The sequence below is a fragment of the Zeus faber genome (assembly GCF_960531495.2).
Source record: "Zeus faber genome assembly, chromosome: 5".
In the NCBI taxonomy this organism is placed as follows: domain Eukaryota; kingdom Metazoa; phylum Chordata; class Actinopteri; order Zeiformes; family Zeidae; genus Zeus; species Zeus faber.
In genome coordinates, this window is record NC_137192.1 from 4770868 (window position 1) to 4789148 (window position 18281).

Sequence of the window (18281 nt, forward strand, 5' to 3'; positions counted from 1 at the left end):
ACCTGATGTGACGGTGGGTGCACTCCTTTTCCACCAGGGCACCTCCCAGCGAGGGAGGAGCATAGGCTATCTCTTACATGGAGGGGGAAACATTTGCCGGTGGCAGGAGATGGCAACTCAAACCAACAACATGACAGAAAACTGTAAAACTTGGCAACAAAAAAGAACGGCTCATCACCCAGTGAAACTCGGTTCCCTTTGTACCTATAAAAGAGCCGTTCAAAAGAATCGGATCGTTCGTGAACGACCCAACACATGTGATGTGTGTGTGTGTGTGTGTGTGTCCGTAGGTGCGCTACCAGCAGAGATCCCCTTCACAGTGCACAGGGTGAATTTTATGAATGGAGGTGGAAGCCTTCCACTGCAAAACTTATTTTATTATACTTATATGTATTATACCTTAGCCAGTATTTGCGAAACAGAATCACTGAAGTGAAACTTCTGTCACAAAACTATATTGTTACGTATCCTTGCACATTTTTAAGTCGCTATACGAAAATCCTGGAGCTTTCTTAGTGGGTATACGGTGTATACCTGCGTATCACGTACACTACACCAATGCTCCAAGCACCGATGCCATCCACTCTCCCCTACCAGTTGCACTTGATCCTAGTACAGACTACTGAAATGAGGTCTGGTCAGGTCAGTCCCAGTTCCTTTGAGAGCCAAAGTTGGATGATGTTGAACATTTTTTAATAACTTTTGAGAGAATTGCAGTGGCATGTCGGTGGTCTCAGATTTATTGGGCCTTCTGTATCAACCCTCTACTACCCGGTAAGGCTAGGAGTGCCTTTGTACATATGGATTGTGAAGACTCGCTTGACTATAACAAGGTTAAAACTGCGATGCATAAAAAATATGACATAAATCCCGAGACTTACAGGCAGCCCTTCTGCTCTCTGGAGGTGGAGACTGATGAATCCCCCAAGGAGCTCTATGTAAGATTGACAGAGCTCTATGGGAAGTGGATTCAACCGAATGGTAAAATCATTTAGGATGTTGGAGATATAATTGTACTCTAACAGTTTTTACGAACACCATCTCTTGAGCTGCAGGTGTGGGTCCGAGAACATGACCCGCGATCTGCAGCTGAAGCTGCAGTGCTGGCAGATGTGTTTGGAGCTGCCTGGAGTGAAAACCAACCTTGGAGTTATACTTCCTGAAAGGGAGCCATAGACACCCACAGGCCGGGCAGCTCTCAAACTTCTCGTGTATCATCCTCTGAGGTCCAGTGTCGTGCAGCCACGCCCTCATCTCTGGTCCCACTTGGAAGAGGCCGATCTTTGATGGTGGTTTGTACAGAGGACTGGTGGTGGTTATGTGTTCATCAGTCTGCTCTGGCTCGCCACAATCACATGCTGCACTGTCTGCCAAGCCCCATTTCTTCAAAGATGACTTGAAGCAGCCGACTACGGTTCCAAGGCGGTTCAGCAGGGTCCATTGACGGCGTAGTAGATGTTCTCCTTCAACACAATCTTCCGGGTCCTGAATGTATACGTGCATATGTGCATACGTGATGGCCCAGCCGACTCCCACTCCAGCTTCCAGGATGCCACCAGCCATGCACTAGTAGACAAGTCCTCCGGGATGGAACGGAGCATCTGTTGTGCCGCCTTGTTGTAAGGGTGGCGGGACTTGAGACTATGTGGAGGCGCTGATTTAACGGTCGTGTCATGCAGGATATGCGGGCTGTGTGTCTGGGCTTTCCTGGCAAGGTTAATGGTAGCCTCTCGTCGAAGTCCGGCCGGGGCAATTCCTGAAAGGACTGGCAGGTAGGACACAGGGGTGGGCTTCAGGCAGCCGGTTATTGTCCGGTCACGGTGTCAACCATTTTGACATGTGGGCTCCTACACCAGGCTGGGGCACAGTATTCATCTGCAGAGAAGACCAGGGCTTGTGTAGAAATCAGGAGTGTCTTGGTCGAGGCCCCCCAGGTTGTACCAGCAAGACGTCAGATAAGCGAGGCCCTTGATGTCACCTTGGCTCTCACATCTTCTAGGTGTTGCTTGAAGGTAAGTGTCCTATCCAGGCGTACGCTGTGGTACTTTGGGGCTTGCTGGAACTCAAGACGCTTGTTATCCCCAAACACATCCAGTTCCTTCTTTGCTTCCCTGTTGTTAAGGTGGTATGCTGCCGATGAAGCCGTCGTTCGACAGCATCTCCATGATGAAGTTCACCATATGCCTATCTGGGATTGTCCTCAGTAGCTTTAGGTGGACCGCGGTGCCAGACGGTGTCATATGCAGCTGTCAGGTCCAGAAGCACCAGCCCAGCTTTCTCATTAGCCTGAAAGCTGTCTTCGATGTCTTGCGTGAGCAGTGTTACTTGGTCCACCGTTGACCTGCCCAGGCGGAAACCGGCTTTTTCCACCACTGGCTCAATGCGGCTGTGGATCACCCTCTCAAGAATCTTAAATGGGACACAGAGCAGCGAGATTGGTCTGTAGGACTTGGGGTCTTCCGACGGTTTGTGTGGTTTCTGCAGGGCTAAGACTGAAGCACGACGCCAGGTCTTGGGGAGCTTGGATCTCCGCAAGCAGGACAATAGGAAGGCACAGGGCCGAGCAGATGTTGTTGCACTCTGGTGGATCATGAATTCCGGGCGGATGTTATCACAGCCTGGGGCCTTGCCTTGCTTTAATTTGCTGATGGCCGCACTGAGTTCCACTGTGTTAAAGTCTCCTGATAGGTTGGCATCGGCACTGGCCACCCTGGAGAGGGTAGAAACCTTGCGCAATGTCAGGAGGGTGAAATTCTTGTGTGCTCCAGGGAAACGGCCATTCTTGAGAAGTAGGGACATGATGGCATCCGCTCTCAGCGGGCATTTGGAGGGTGATGCTTTTCTGCCAATCAGCTGGTTGATGGTCAGCCATGCCTTGCAGCTGGAGTGGGTGAAGTCGATTGACTCAACAACTTCAGTCCATCTGGCCTTACAGGTCGCATACAGCTTTTGGAGTAGTGCCGTTGCAGTCGCATCCGCATCTTCCCTTGAGCTAGCCTGCTGGTGGTCTCGAATTGCTGGCTGCATTCTTCATCCCAGCCCGGAATAAAGCTCTCATTGTAGCCTCGTGGGATGGATTTCTTTGCTGCCCCTAGGAGGACTTTGCAGTAGGCAGCATACACAGCGTCCACATCGGCAGAATCTGGGTCCGGGAGACTGATCTTCTTTCTGTCTCAGCTGTGTATGACTGCCAGTTGGCCCTCCTGAAGTTCCATCTCCTGGCGGGCTTGCCTGGTACTGGCTGCACCAGTATGATGGACGGTCGGTGGTGTGATCGAGGGAACCTATCAAGGATGTGTCTCTCCGGTGTGGGGTCAGTGCTGTGGCACAGGGCGAAGGCCAGGTCCGGGTTGGCATGAGTTTTCTCAAACCAACCAGAAGTACTCAACCGATGTGGGCAAGGCTCCTGTAAAGGATACTGCACCCTATAGACCATCTTCTAAGGGCCCCATTTGTTACCTATGTGGCCCAGAAGGTCACACCAAGCCTGTGTGCCTTTAAAATCCTATAAAACTCACTCAGATGTGTTTTGTTCCACGGCTCGGGATAGAACCTGAGATACATATTAAACAATCAATGAAGGATACATCTGTTGAAATAAACGGTAAAGAACTCAAAGCCCTCATGGACACAGGAAGCAATCAGACTCTGGTGCATAGACAGTTTATACCACTTTATACCACTTCATGCTGTGTGTACTAAAGAACCTGTCCATATCTATTGTGTGCATGGCGATGAAAATACCTACCCCACAGCGGATGTATACATTGAAATACACAGGCTGTCTTACCTTTCAAATGTAGGTGTTTCTGAAAATCTCTCCTTCCCTGTAATCCAGGTTGACGATCTACCTGTTCACTTTGATTTTATCAACTATAGCCCTGTTTGCAATCCTGTCATTGTGAGTGCGCAGTCAAAGCAGCAACCCGAGCCCTCTCAGAGCCGCAGTGCTCTACCCATAATAGGGAATTAGTCAAAGGAATTGCCCAAGTAAGACGCATGAGTTATCGAATCCCTGACTGGCTCCTCAAATCACCAGAACATGAGGTCCACCTGATTCTATCCCTTGGGATCGTTCAGCCTTCAAAAAGTGAGTTGGTGTGACCCAATTTCTTGGTGCCGAAAATGGATGGCACCATCAGATTTTGTATTGATTTTAGATATTTAAATTCAATATCCAAATCTGACTGTTATCCAACCCCACAAATCAATGACCTGATCGCCTTGGCAAGGCAAAATACCCGACCACTATTGACTTGTGCAAAGGCTACTGGCAGGTTCCTCTGGCCCACGGATCTAGGGAGTTGACTGCTTTTCAAACACCATGGGGACTCTTCTCATTCACTGTCCTACCATTTGGACTTTATGGAGGCCCAGCTACCTTCCAGAGGCTAATGGATCAGGTACTATGTGTTTTATCAAGTGTTGCCTCTACCTATCTTGATGATGTTGTCATCCACAGTGCCACCTGGGAGGAGCGTCTTTAAAACCTGAGGGCGGTGTTGGAGCGCATCCGTGCAGCAGTTCTGACCATTAACTCCTCCAAATGTGCCTTAGCCAGGAGAGAAACTGAATACCTTGGTCATGTCATTGGCAATGACCTGATCAAGCCTCAAGTCCAAAAGGTCCAGGCAATAGAGTCTTGCATCCATTACCGCAAACCCACACTCCACTTAAGTCCTTTCTCGGAATGTCTGGTTGGTATAACCGGTTTATTCCCAACTTCTCTGCAAAAGCCACTTCTCTCACATTTGACCAGTTAAAAGGCTCCAGTGGACAGGGGAAGCAAGAGCTGCTTTCCGGGACATCCAGTAGGCTCTCAGTAATGATCCAGTGCTTCACAGTCCAGATTTCGACGGGCCCTTATGTGTGCACATGGATGCCTCAGAACGGGGTCTTGCCGCGGTTCTCCTCCAGGGCCCGCCCAGTGACTGCCATCCTGTGGCTTTAATTAGCTGAAAGCTGTTCCCCAGGGAGAGTCGCAACTCCACCATTGAAAAGGAGTGCCTGGCAGTGAAGTGGGCTCTCAACTCCCTAAGATACAGTATTATCTCCTGGAAGATAGAGAGAGTTAACTTTGGAAACAGACCACAAGGCACTCTAGTGGCTGGAGAAAATGAAAGACACCAACAGGAGAATAACATGCTGGTACTTGTCCATGCAACATTTCTGTTTCCATATCAGCCATATCCCAGGCAAGGAAAATGCAACGGCAGACTATCTCTCTCATTGTCCAAGCAATAGTCCTGAGGGCGTAGGTGGGTGCTGGTGAGGGTGTGGCTGGACTTTGCTGTTGCAGGGGCTGCTTGGAGGGGTGGCCTGGCTGCTGGGCTACCGGATGGTCCCGGCGGTGGCTGCTGGGATTAGGAGCTAGCTGCAGGCGGTTACCAGTGGTGGCTGCTGTGGCTGCTTCTCCCCCGGTCCTCCACGGGACACCCTGGGTGCTGCTGCTGCCAGTCGGGAGAGGGTTAGTGCTGGGGCCACCCGTTGACCCGCTGGTGGCTCCAGGGCATCTTTGGACGGCCCTTCTGTGTCCCTTTCTCGTGCCGGAGAGTCCCTGTTCAGGTGCCAGTGTAGCAGTTTCGCCTACCAGCCGTCACCCAAGTGGCGTGTTCAGGGACCTCTAGCACAAAGACACAGAAGACAGGGTTGTAGACACATCAGTTTATTGTACATAGAAGGCTTGTTGGAATTAGCCCAGGAGCAGATGGAGGTGTGTCATGACAGAGGCTCCTCTCCCCTCCTGTCGGGAGGGGGTTTTACCTGCTGCTTGTTAGACCAACCAACAAGCAACAGGTATGCAGCCACTCTGATCCTGGATCCACCAATTACCTAGATCCAGGTCAGGTGTGGCTGCTCAAACCACACTATCCCCGCACCACAATCTGTTAAATAAATTCATGATTTTTGCAAGTCTACCTGTGCCTTTCTCTCTTACAATGGCTTGATCCCTCGCACATGGAATAGCAAGACAAAATATTCATTTCCTTAAGGGGGTGGGGGGACTCAGAGAGAAAATACTAGTTGCTGGTATACACATTCATTATGTAAATGCCCCAAAGATGCGTTCTTTATCCTAAGAAACAGATTCTACTGCAGCTGGGGAGAATTTTTACAGCCTAAGATGTGGTGGCTGATACAAGTTCTCATTTACTTCGAGTGTGACCTCCTCAGTGACTTTTATATCGATCGTTGTGTGGCCATGTTAATCCACCCCACCTTCCGTACACACCCCTTAGGCCTTCTTTCCAACGGGATGCTCACCCCAGCAGTGATCCGCTGGACCAGCCTTTTTGTTAATGCATAACATACACACAGTGTAAATGTTTTAGGAAGCACCCCCCAGCCCATCTGCCATGAATCACATACATAGTGCATGTGTTCATGCCTTCGATGGGTAGCTATTTGTGTGTTTTACTTTCGCCGTACATTTTCATGCATCACACATAGACACACACACACACACACACACACACACACACACACACACACACACACACACACACACACACACACACACACACACACACACTCTCTTAGGCATCTACTCTTAGGGTCGCGGTGCAGCATTTTCCCTCCTCCCAATTTCCCCATTTCTTTTCTTTGTCTGTTCCCTCCTTTCACGTGTTATGGTATTTATTTATCTATTTACTATGCAGCTCTTTTTAAATTTATGCCACTCTTTCAATTTGAAAAAAAGGTTTGAGGCAGAGGAGAGAGGGACCCCCCCCCCAAATTGGCAGTGCCGACATGCTGATTAGCTTTCTCAACGGTGCTTTGAAGTGCCACGCAGTGCCATGGCAGCAGAATGGGGGGGGTAGATGAGAGGAGAGGAAATGTGACAAGGGGAAAGGAGAGGACACAAGAGGAAAGAAGAGGAAAGGTGACAGCAGAAGAGGAGGGGAGAGGTGGCAAGGGGAGAGGAGAGCAGACACTGGGAGAGGTAGGAGAGGAGAGGAAACAAGGGAATAGGAAAGGAAGTGAGAGGAGATGAGAGGAGACAAGGGGAGAGGAGAAAAGACAAGAAGAAAGGTGAGGAGACAAGAGGATATGAAATTAGAAAAGCTTTGAGAAAATATATCTACAACAATGTTAAAAAATAAACTTTTAGGGGTTTATTTCATGGAAGTAAGTACACTAAGGGGCAAATTCAAAAGGAACATTTTGCGGCCGCTAATAGCACCATGAATTGCGTATCAATTTGCGGCCGCCATCTGCACGCTATCTCCGTCTTAGCGTTCAATTCACAAAAGATTTTCTGCTAACGATATGCCAGCGCAAACACGCCCATGAACTTCTGCTGTAGAGTGTATTTGCCCTTGTTTTCCAGCGTCTGATCGCAATTATCCATGTGGTAAAGTAAAAAAGGACAAGCTTGCGGTGCCTTGATCCTCTCTACTGCCCAATCCATAAGCATACCTGTCAACATTGGGATTTGAAAATAATGGAAATGGTCCGGCACCCCCCGGGGGTGGCATTACGCACAGGGAGACCCCCAACTGGATAGTAGTCCCTAATAGCGTCACTCTTACTTTGTGTGGCTATTAGCGCTGGTGTTTGTAAATCTGACGTTATTTGCAACAAGGCTTATTTGCAAAGAAAGGGACCAATTTTGCACCAAATGTATGCATAATACCTAATTTCAATATATGGAATATGGCAGCGCAGTTAGCGGTGCATTTTCTGGGTATGCTTTATGAATTAGATGCTTGCTTTTTCTGTTATTTGCGCCGGTTTAGCGGGCGCAAAAGCTGCGCAATCACTTTGTGAATTCGTAGGTACAGTAAGAACATGCAACAGCAGACATTATGCTCTTCACTCATCTTTCTTTATTCTGGACATGGGGGGGGTCACAAAGGAAAATCCTGGGGAGGAGAAGACGGAGGATATGAAGGATTCAGGGGTGGAGGGCAGGAGACCAGGGCACAGCAGAGAGAAATCAAAGGAGGAAGGAATTAAGAGAGGTGTGTGAGAAGAGGGTAAAGATGGAGAACAAAGAGAAGGAGAGGGCGAGACTGAGAGAGAGAGAGAGAGAGAGAGAGAGAGATGAGTAAGTGGGGGAGGAGGTGGACATCTCCATTAAGAGGCCTCATGGAATGGCAGTTGTGGGGGGGGGATTGGATATTCACTCTGACTTGCGATTAAATTCTTGCCGCAGCTCGCAGATTAAAAGAAATGATAATGAAATGCAGTGGAGCGATAGGGCTGACTCCAGCTACAAGTGAAATACACTCCGCTACTCAAACACAGCATTGGATTTTGTTTCTCATCCTTGCTCACGTTAAAGGCAGCCTCCAGTCAATTTCACTTCTGGCTAAGTGGTGCAGAGATGAGGAAGTGGTTGTATTTCCTGGTGAGTAGGCGTGGCAGCTTGGACACATTTTGTGTTATTTTACCAAGAGTTTGACATTTTAAATTTTTGGTGCAAAAGTCAGTTATTTATCAAAAATATATATGATTGACTGTGAAATCAATGTAAAGAAATGAATATTAAAAATGCAAAATGCATAGTGGTGCCCTTCAGCCTGATTCACATTGAATCCGTTATCGTATCGGATGGTCGGAATTCACACAATTCAATAGCTTAAAAGTAGATTTATTGATAGTGAATATGGTGACAAGGTTACACATCCAAGAATTATGCGTCGTTGCGTGAAATACGTAACTTAGTAGTTAAGCTTACGTAACTTAGTAGTTAAAACGTAAATTTGAACGCATTCAGGAGCCTCGATCAGGAGCGGACATTCTGCACCACAGCCTGTCATAGCTTTTCACGTGTGGAATCCCACTCTCCATAGGAATGAATGGACTTCCCGTTTGCTCTTGTCCATTGTCCTTTTAGGTGTGAAGCAGGCTTTAAACCGACTACTAAAGCAGCACAGCCTGTGACGGCAGGTCCAGGTGATGTAGAAGTCATTGTCCTGATAATCAGAGGAAATTTTATACAATATCCAGTTAATCATCTGCTTATTATTATGGTTGTTGTAATGCTGAAAGTTTGAATAAAAATATCAATATAATAATCAAAATAAAAATAGATGGATGGATTTCAAACCTCCTACCGTGAGAAACATGAATCTATATTATTTGATTAATTTGCCCTACAGAAATATTCCTTCCTCCAAATTTCCACAAGGCTAAAAATAATATTGACTTTATCCGCCCAGCGCTAAGGTGTAGTGGGGAGTAGGAATAACGCATAGAGCAAAGAGTTCGGACAAATACGACACAAAGCCATTGTTGTTTAGAACCGTTTCTCCCTTCACCTGTCATGGTCTGCGTTACAGGAGGGAACTTGGATGAGGGAAGTCAGTTTAAAACAATACAACGCCACAGTGGTGCCGAATGGGTTTCCAGGGGACTGTGATTATGGCCAGGAATTATCGCCTTGGCAAAACACATGTTTATGTGTGATCTGAGAGTGAATTTGTGAAAGCTGGTTTCAGAGTGGCCAGTGGAGTTTCCTTTATTTTAATTGCTAGCATTTTTTTCAGGCTACCAACTGATGAAATCTTATCCGTGCACCTGGGGCTGCTACATCCCACTGCAGTAGGTTTATAAGCTTGAATCTGCAATGGTTTGGTAGTTGAGCGGGAGGCGGGTGGGTTATGTGCAAGTGTTCCATCATGAAAACCAGAACCGTAACAGCACTAAATGTCATTTAACGATGTCTCTTGACTTCCCGACATCAATGCAAAGCGTCTCAAACCAGTTTTTAGTTTTACTAAAGTGCACTGTTAAACGTGCAATAGACAACTTTTGTGCCCCTATCGTGAAGTCAACCGAGTTGCTTTCGCTTTCGTCTTGCTTTACAATCGCTTAGAGCGCTCCGTATTAATGATCAACACCACTTTGGAAATAAGAGAGAAGAAAGAAGCATGTTAACTGAAGAGGTAAATTAAAATTGTCACAATTGCAGTTAAATTTTGAGAAAATGTTCTGGATAAAAAGCATTATAATGTTTTCATTTCTCAACCAATTTCAATGAGTCGTTTCTATATTTAAGGGTTTAAGGGTTTTGCTCCACCGTGCATTGGTTGACACACTTCCTGTGATGCACTGCCGTAAATCCATCATTTCCCGGGGAATCGTACCCGGTGGCATTCTGAATGCATAGTGATATAGAGGCTTATAAGGAACCAATCCAAACGCCGATGTTGTCATTATTCTATAGTACTTACACTGTGCAATCAACACTCACTTCATACTGAGAAGTAAAAGCAAAGAAGTTGTTTATTGCCCCTTTATTTACTGCACACGTGACAAATACAAATCCCTGAATTTCATTCCAGACATTAATAAAGTGTTTTCTTATCTTATCTGATCAGCTCTCTCTCTCTCTTCTCTCTCTCTTCTTCCCAGTGGTGGTGCTCTACGTGCAGGGCCTGGGGACCAAGGAGTGGAGAGAGGTGAGTCAACGCACTCTGTTGGTACTCATTACTGCATAGAGGGACTTGTTGTCTTTTTGTTCCGAACGTCGTGACCTCTACAGTATGGATCCAGGTGACTCCGCAGGTCACCTTTTAGTTCTGTGTTTGCCCATGAATTACAATCATGCTGATTCTGGAGATTGGCTTGAGTTAAAACGGTTATTTCTTCTAATGGTGTAGGTTTCATTTCAACTTTTGGTGGGGCTTCATTTTCTGCATTTTGGTGAATTCTTATGCATTCACAGAATGATGGGTAGGAATATTCCCAACTGTGTCAAGCAGCAGGCTTGTGTAAAAAAAACAACCTTTTTAGTTACAGTATGCCATCGGTGATAATCACATTGATAAAAGGTTTAAAATTTGTCAAATAATGTTTTTGATTAAACTTTTGATACCGATGAAAATGCTATATCTAATATGTAATAACGCCATAGCTATATCTACCGATGAAAATGCTATATCTAATATGTAATAACGCCATAGCTATATCTAATATCTGCAACTTCTATATGCATTGAGTTTATAGCACTGTGACTCTACATCACTTGGCCCTCCGTTCCATTGAGCTCACTCTTCGTCTCCCTCCTGTAATTTGGCCTTTCGACGTCACTGCTAGCAAAGAAAATCAGCCTCCACCCAGCGGGGAGGTTGTGCACACACACATAAACCCACACACACAAACAGGTCTCACTGTGCTTCAATCAGCCTCTTAGGGGGAGCGGGTGGTGGTGAATGTTTACAGCAGACAGTAAACATACGACACACACACGCGCACACACACACACATGCCCGTGCAAACACGGCGAAAACAAATACAGAGTGGTGCATTGTTTGATGCACGTCATCGACCAACTCGTAGCCGTTAACCAGCGAGCGCCCGGCCCGCAACACGTTTAATCAAGGCAAGAGGTTGAGGCACTGCATTGCACGAGACGTTTTGTGCTTTTTGTGCAGTTATTTTGCCAAAAAAAAAAAATTCTAAACATGTGCTGAGAAGAAGAAGCAGATGATGTCGATTGAATTAAAGCATGAAATCATAGAAAAACATGAGCGAGGTGTGCGTGTGATGGAATTGGCGATTTTTTCAAAGTTAAGCGAAAGTGAAGTGAAAAAAAAAAAAAATGAATTGTAGCAATTAAGTTCAGCAATAAACTGTAGCAACAAACGAAAGCGCCCAAAAAAGCACGAAACGAAACAAACTCCTCCAACCTCCTCCGTTTATCTCCTCCACCCTCCACCTACACCAGCATCTTCCGTTAGTCCAAGTCGTCTGATCTCCAAGGTAAATACACTTTGTAAAACCAGTTAATTTTTTTACATTCTCTTTTATTATGTTTTATTATATTTTTATACAATATTTGTTTTTTATAAATACATTTTTCTCATTTAAAAACATGTAACAAAAAAATGTGGGTGGTTTTTTGGGGGCTGGAACGGATTAATGGCATTTCAATCAATTTCAATTGGGAAAATGTATTTGCTATACGAGCAGATTGAATTATGAGCTCTGTCACAGAACAAATTAAACTCGTAAGTCAAAGTACCACTATACAGTGGTACTTTGACTTTAAATTTGTTCCGTGACAGAGCTCATCTTTTTCCTTTAATGGGCTGGAGTTGGCGATGTTTAGAGATTCAAGATTCAAGAGGTTTATTTGTCACATACATATACATACTTTCATACATATATGCACTACTTTTTTTTACTAACGCAGTTAGTAAAAAAAAAAAAAAGAAATAAAATAAGACTTAAAAAGGTAATACAGAGTGGCGGTACAAAATAGAAATAAAGGGAATACAAGGCGATAAAGTGTATTACGCCAGGCAAGGGCGTTAAAATAATGTCTAAGCTGCGGACCGCTGTCCATGAAAAGATGGAGAATCTGCTGTTGGTGTGGTTGACGGAGAAGCAGCTCGCAGGAGATAGCGTGACGGAGGGTATCATCTGCGAGAAGGCAAAAAGGATCTACACATTCTCTTTTATTGTGATTTATTATGTTTTTATACAATATTTCTTATTTATAAATACATTTTTCTTATTTAAAAACACGTAACAAAAAAAAATTGGGGTATTTTTTTTGGGGGCTGGAACGGATTAATGGCATTTCAATTAATTTCAATGGGGAAAATTGATTTGTTATACGAGCAGATTGAATTACGAGCTCTGTCACGGAAAGAATTAAACTCGTAAGTCAAAATACCACTGTACTAGACAAGTTTGAGGGCCTTCAAGTCTCACCAAGTGTGAAGAGTACCTAGTGCGAATGGAATGAATTGTGACATAGAGGCTGCTAAGCCCTTTGAACTGCAAGCTCGCAGGCAGGTTAAACCTAATAATCTCGATGCTGGTAGAGACTGAACATGCTAACGGTAGCATCTGTAGTGCACCTTTTAGAGCTACACAGCCAGAACAAGAGGCTATAGGTTCCACACAAGCCATCATCGAATTCCTAGTGGGACAACCAAAACGTTCTACTGTGCAGCCTCAGAACATTCCTATATTTAAAGGGGACCCTATGGAATATTATAGGCTATTCATAAGGGTCATTTAGTGTGTAGTGGGAGATAAGACAGATAGTAACAAAGACCGCCTGTAGTTTATGGCGCAGTACACATGTAGAGAGCCCAGAGAGCTGATGAAATTCTATACATGGAACCGGAACATGGCTGCCGTGAAGCAAAGAAGCTTTTGAAAGAGCATTTCGGAAATGAATACAAGGTCTCGGTGGCATACACTGATAAGGCACTGAACTGGCCGACTATTAAGTCTGACAACAGACTTCACTCGTTTGGCCTCTACCTCACTAGATGTCATAACGCCGTTACAGACTTAGAGTAAATCGAGGAGCTTGACACCGGAGCTAACATGCGTGCTGTCATTGCCAAGCTTCCATACGAATTGATGGAAGAGTGGCAAAACATAGCCTATGGTATCCTAGAAAAACAGCACCGCAGAGCAAAGTTTAGTGGCCTTGTGGATTTTGATTCAAGAGCCAAGCTTAAGTTTACAATGATGAATCTTAAAAATGAATGATGAATCCTTGAATGAATCTTTAAATTTAGAAATGGGCTTTGGCTGCTACACATAAATGTGAGAAGTCTGGTCTCTAAATTGGACTACATCAATATTCTTGTCCAACAGGCCAATCCTGATATTTTAGTTATTTCTTTAGTAATTTCTGATTTCTGGCTGAAAAATCAATCTCAGATTTCGAAATAGGTCTTGTTGGTTTTAACCTTTTTAGAGCGGACAGAAAAGGGCATAAAACATGTTTTTCTGTATCTGTGCTATTCTCATCTTCATTTCCAAATGAGTTTTAATGTCTATCGGTAAATCTTGGGGAAAACCACCAAGATGACTGTGATAGGGGCATATAGACCCCCTTCAGCCCTTCCCTGTGCCATTGACAACTTAGTAGACATTATTTCTTCATACACAATTACAGAATTGTTACTTACTTATTGTTACTTATCAGATAGCTTCAAAGATATCTGCACCAATCTAAACCTGACTCAATAAATAACTAAACCAACGCATCGTAATACGAAATGTAGCTCCAAAACTTCATTGATTGACATTATTTTTTATCAATATGCCTCAGATATATCCAGCCAGTGGAGTTTTACCTCAAGGCTCAAGTGATCACTGCCCCATTGCCTGTATTAGGAATGTGAAATTATGTCGGACAAGCCACGTATCATATCCAAAAGGAATTTTAAGAACCTTAACGCTCATAGGTTCCTACATGATTTAAATATGTGTGAGTTAGACAAGGTGTTCCTCATAACTGGTCCAGACTTGCCACATGAATATTTCTCCAACGCTTTAAAAAAATATATATACATTTTACCTGTGTTGTCAGCATGCTGGGCGTACAACACAGTATTTGTATGCTATTGCATCTAGGACAGAATTAGTCTGCAAGTGGAGTTCAAGTTCTCAACCTGCAATGCAACTCTTTATTAATTCTTTAATCACCAAGAACTGCTGCAGCAACTCTGTCCTGTGGATGACCTGTTGAATGACAAGAGCAAAGATTTTTGTTACACAGAACCGCCACCAATCCCCTTCTTTGGAGAATGATCTTCCCATGTTTTGGTCTTTAAACAACTAATCACTACTCCAAGGGGGGGAGAAACACCATGGGTGAAACAAATAAACAGAACCAAACAACGTATATTGACAAAACAGATTTAAGTAAGTCCAGGAAAACTGGAACAGCAATTTGGCACGTGGCCTCTTCCTGTCATATTTAAGGCAGTAAACGAGGGAGGAAAGGAGAAGGAAGTAACCAGGAGGTGTTGGGGGTGTGTTCAAAGCAGATGATGGTGGTGTGTGTGTGTGTGTGTGCGTGCGTGCGCGTGCTTGTGTGCATGTGAAGTGTCCACCGGTGAGTGTATGGGACTTGTCCCAATTGGTTCTGGTGTATGAGGTCAGTATTATATCATAGCTCCTCCGAGCAGCGGAAAAGGCCCCGAAGCCACCCCTGAGGTCTGCGGCCCTATAGACACCCCATGAACGCAGGAAAGCCCAGAGCAACCTGCCCTGCAGCCACAGAAGACCCCCCAGCCCCGAGAGAAGTCGGAAGCCCGCGGACACCCAGCCCTGAGGAGCTTATACCAGTCCCATAGAGTGCAAGGAGACACTGCACCCCTGAGGCGCATAGACAACCTACCCCAACGTGCAGGTATAAGATGCAGGTGCAGAACCTGGGCCGTAGACGGCAGGCATGGACCACAGGCCCAGAGCCAGGTCCCACAAACTGCTCGCCATGCAGGCAAGCTGGCAGGGCCCACCAGTGCCCCAAGCAAGGACGAAGCCCAACCCACCCCACCGCAACCGGTCAGACGGTCTATCCAGCCACAAGCCCCAAGCACCCATCCACGTAGCCGAATGTGCTGTCCTTTTCTCCAACCCTCTCCAACACATTAAATTCCATTGATGACAAATATCCCTTTGATATTGCAAATTGGGTGAGACAGCATAATCAAAAGGAGACCTGCCACCCTGGCGTTGAGCGCTACAATTACAGGAATGACTGTGCATTCGCTTTTAGTCCACTCACTGAAATGGAAGTGGGTGATGCCCTTTTGAAAATAGACCCCAAAAAGTCGACAGGTCCTGATCGTCTGGACCCTGGTCTTTTGAAATTAGCTGCTTCAGTTATCACTCAACCCTTAACATATATTTTTAATCTCTCTCCTATCTCGGACATTGTTCCTAAGATATGGAAAACTGCTCATGTTCTCCCACCTCATAAGGGTTGTGACTGCAGTAACCTTAATTATTACTGCCCAAATTCAAAGCTGTTCTTTAGCCAAGGTCCTTGAATGTATAGTTAATTGGCAACTTAATTTGTTCGTGAGTCGAAATTGCTTTTCAAATGCATTTCAGTCTGGTTTTAGATCTGGTCATAGCACTGTATCAGCTCTTGTTCTGAATGATTATATGGGCTCTTGTATGGGCTCATGGGCTAAACAGTGCTGATTTGTTCATTGACCTCTCTAAAGCTTTTGATACGGTTGACCATTCAATTTCAATACACATACTTGCCTCTATTGGCCTGGATCAGAATGCCTGCCCGTCATTTACCATCTATCTTGCAAATAGAACCCAATGTATTATGGCTAACTTTTTTTCAATCCACTTTTTGAAAGGTTACCAAAGGTTTTGCAGCAGGGTTCAATTTTGGGTCCTTTAATCTTCACATTGAATATCAATAATGTAATCTCTTTTGATAATGTCTGTAAGGTTAATTTCTATGCTGATGACAGTGCTGTATGCATCTGCTCCTACACTGGGAGGAGCGATATCTATTTTGCAGACAGCTTTTGATTCAATCCAGCGTTCATTTTTAGAGCTTAAACCTGTCTTCAGTTGAGCAAAAACAAAAAATATGCAATTCTCAAGATCATGCACCTTAAACGGAATTAACCACTATATTAGCACTTTAGATGGCGCTGAAATTTAGAGAGTGCCCTACTACAAGTATCTCTGTTTATTTATTGATGAAAAGCTGTCTTTCAAAATACATGTTGAAGAGCTAACTTAAAAGTTAAGAGTGAAACTTGGGTTCCTTTTTAGAAATAGATCATCCTTTTTGCGTGAAAAAAGGAAGCTTTTTGTACAGTCTACCTTCCTGTCAGTACCTGATTATGGTGACATTATCTATATGCACACTGCCTCTACCACTCTGAAACACATGACACCGTTTATCACTCCGCACTTAGTTTTATTACTGGTGATCATTACTGGTGATCATTACAGAATTGTAACCTTTATCAGGAGGTGGGATGGCCGCCCCTGGCATCTAGGAGAATGCAGCATTTACGCCTGTTTGTTTACAAAGCTATCTTACACAAGCTACCAAACTATGTGACATCACTCATCAAATGGAATTCAGCTGATTTCTGGACTAGATCTCAGTTTTGGTTGGTTCTAGAGGTCCCTCAAGTTAAAACCGAGCTGGAAAAAATGTTTTCCGCTACCATGCTCCAAAAGCTTGCAATGACTTTCAAAATGACCATTTGGGCAGTTCTAAGAAACTTTTGGGTGATTTTGATGTCAGGATCTGCATGTGTTTTAGTTAAAAGGTTTATTTCTGTTGTTTTTATTTTACTTATTGATTGCTGATGTTGTTGTTGTATTTATGGTGTTTTAATATTTTTATGTACTGTATGATCATGAGACCTCGGTCTCAATGGGTTTTCCCTGTATAGATAAAGGTTAAATAAAAATAAATAAAATAAAACACTGGGATTAACGTACCCAAAAATATGGAACCGTTGCAGGTTATTCCCAGCATAGATGACGGACAGTATGTGGTGAAAACAAGGTTAGGCTGGACCATTAGTGGACCCCTCTGAGAAGACAGTTGCCATGGAACAACAAGTAGACTCGTACAGGTGACATCGAACTGCATATCAGTGGCGACGCTGGATGAACTGTGGAGTCAACAGTTTCTACCATTTAGTAACATAGTAATCAAGCTGCAAAACAACCAAAGAGTAGCTGAACAGCGAGTCCAGGGATCCCGCGTTCATTAAGAATTCTCAGTTCCAAGCTGAGAATACTCTGTGTTCATGGAAGACATTATGCCCAAGGCTATGTTGTGAAGGTTCCTAGCGAGGAGCTCAGCCGCAGAAATGGGAATGTTTGGTACTTGCCTCACCACGTGGTATACCATCCGAAGAAGCTGAAGATCCAAGTGGTGTTAGATTGTGGAGTGTCATATCAGGGCACCACATTGAACGATCTGCTGCTACAGGGACAGGACCTATGCAGCACTCTGGTTGGTGTCATCACTAGGTTCAGGAAAAAAGAGGTGGCGATCATGGCTGACGTGGAAGGCATGTTCCACCAGGTCAAGGTGCCAGGTAAGGACGCTGACCCTCTCAGGTTTCTCTGGTGGCCACCCAGTGACATCAGTCAAAACTTGGTAGAGTACAAAATGGCAGTGCACCTGATTGGCAAGACTTCATCTCCCAGCTGTGTCAGCTGGGAGCTCTTCTCAAGTGTGCAGAGGACAGCGGGAACCAGTTTGAGGCCACAGGAATTGACACAGTGTTGTTTAATTTCTACATTGATGACTGCTTGAAGTCAGTCAGCTTTGAAAAAGAAGCTGTGTCTTTGTATCATGACTTGAGAGGCATTCATGAAACAGGAGGATTCGGTTCACAAAATGGGTAAGCACCAGTTGGTCTGTGCTCTCTCCTCATCCCGGAGAGGAAAGTGCCAAAGAGCTTAAAGACCTCGATTTGGATCTCTTGCTCTCAGTTGAGCGAGCTTTGGGAGTCCAGTGTTGTACCCAGTCTGATTGAACTTCAAGTTTCAGATTGTTATACAGGACA

The 18281-nt window shown here is 44.8% G+C and overlaps 1 protein-coding gene across 1 annotated transcript in view; it reads left to right on the top strand.

Moving 5' to 3' along the window:
- Positions 1-18281, top strand: part of LOC307230148 (copine-9-like) — a gene marked incomplete at its 5' end in the record, with an annotated part of 130339 nt that overhangs the window by 16447 nt on the left and 95611 nt on the right. Inside the window, one exon of the mRNA XM_080000374.1 lies at positions 10363-10409. Coding sequence (XP_079856500.1) covers positions 10363-10409 — 47 coding nt within the window. The remainder of the gene's footprint in view (positions 1-10362; positions 10410-18281) is intronic.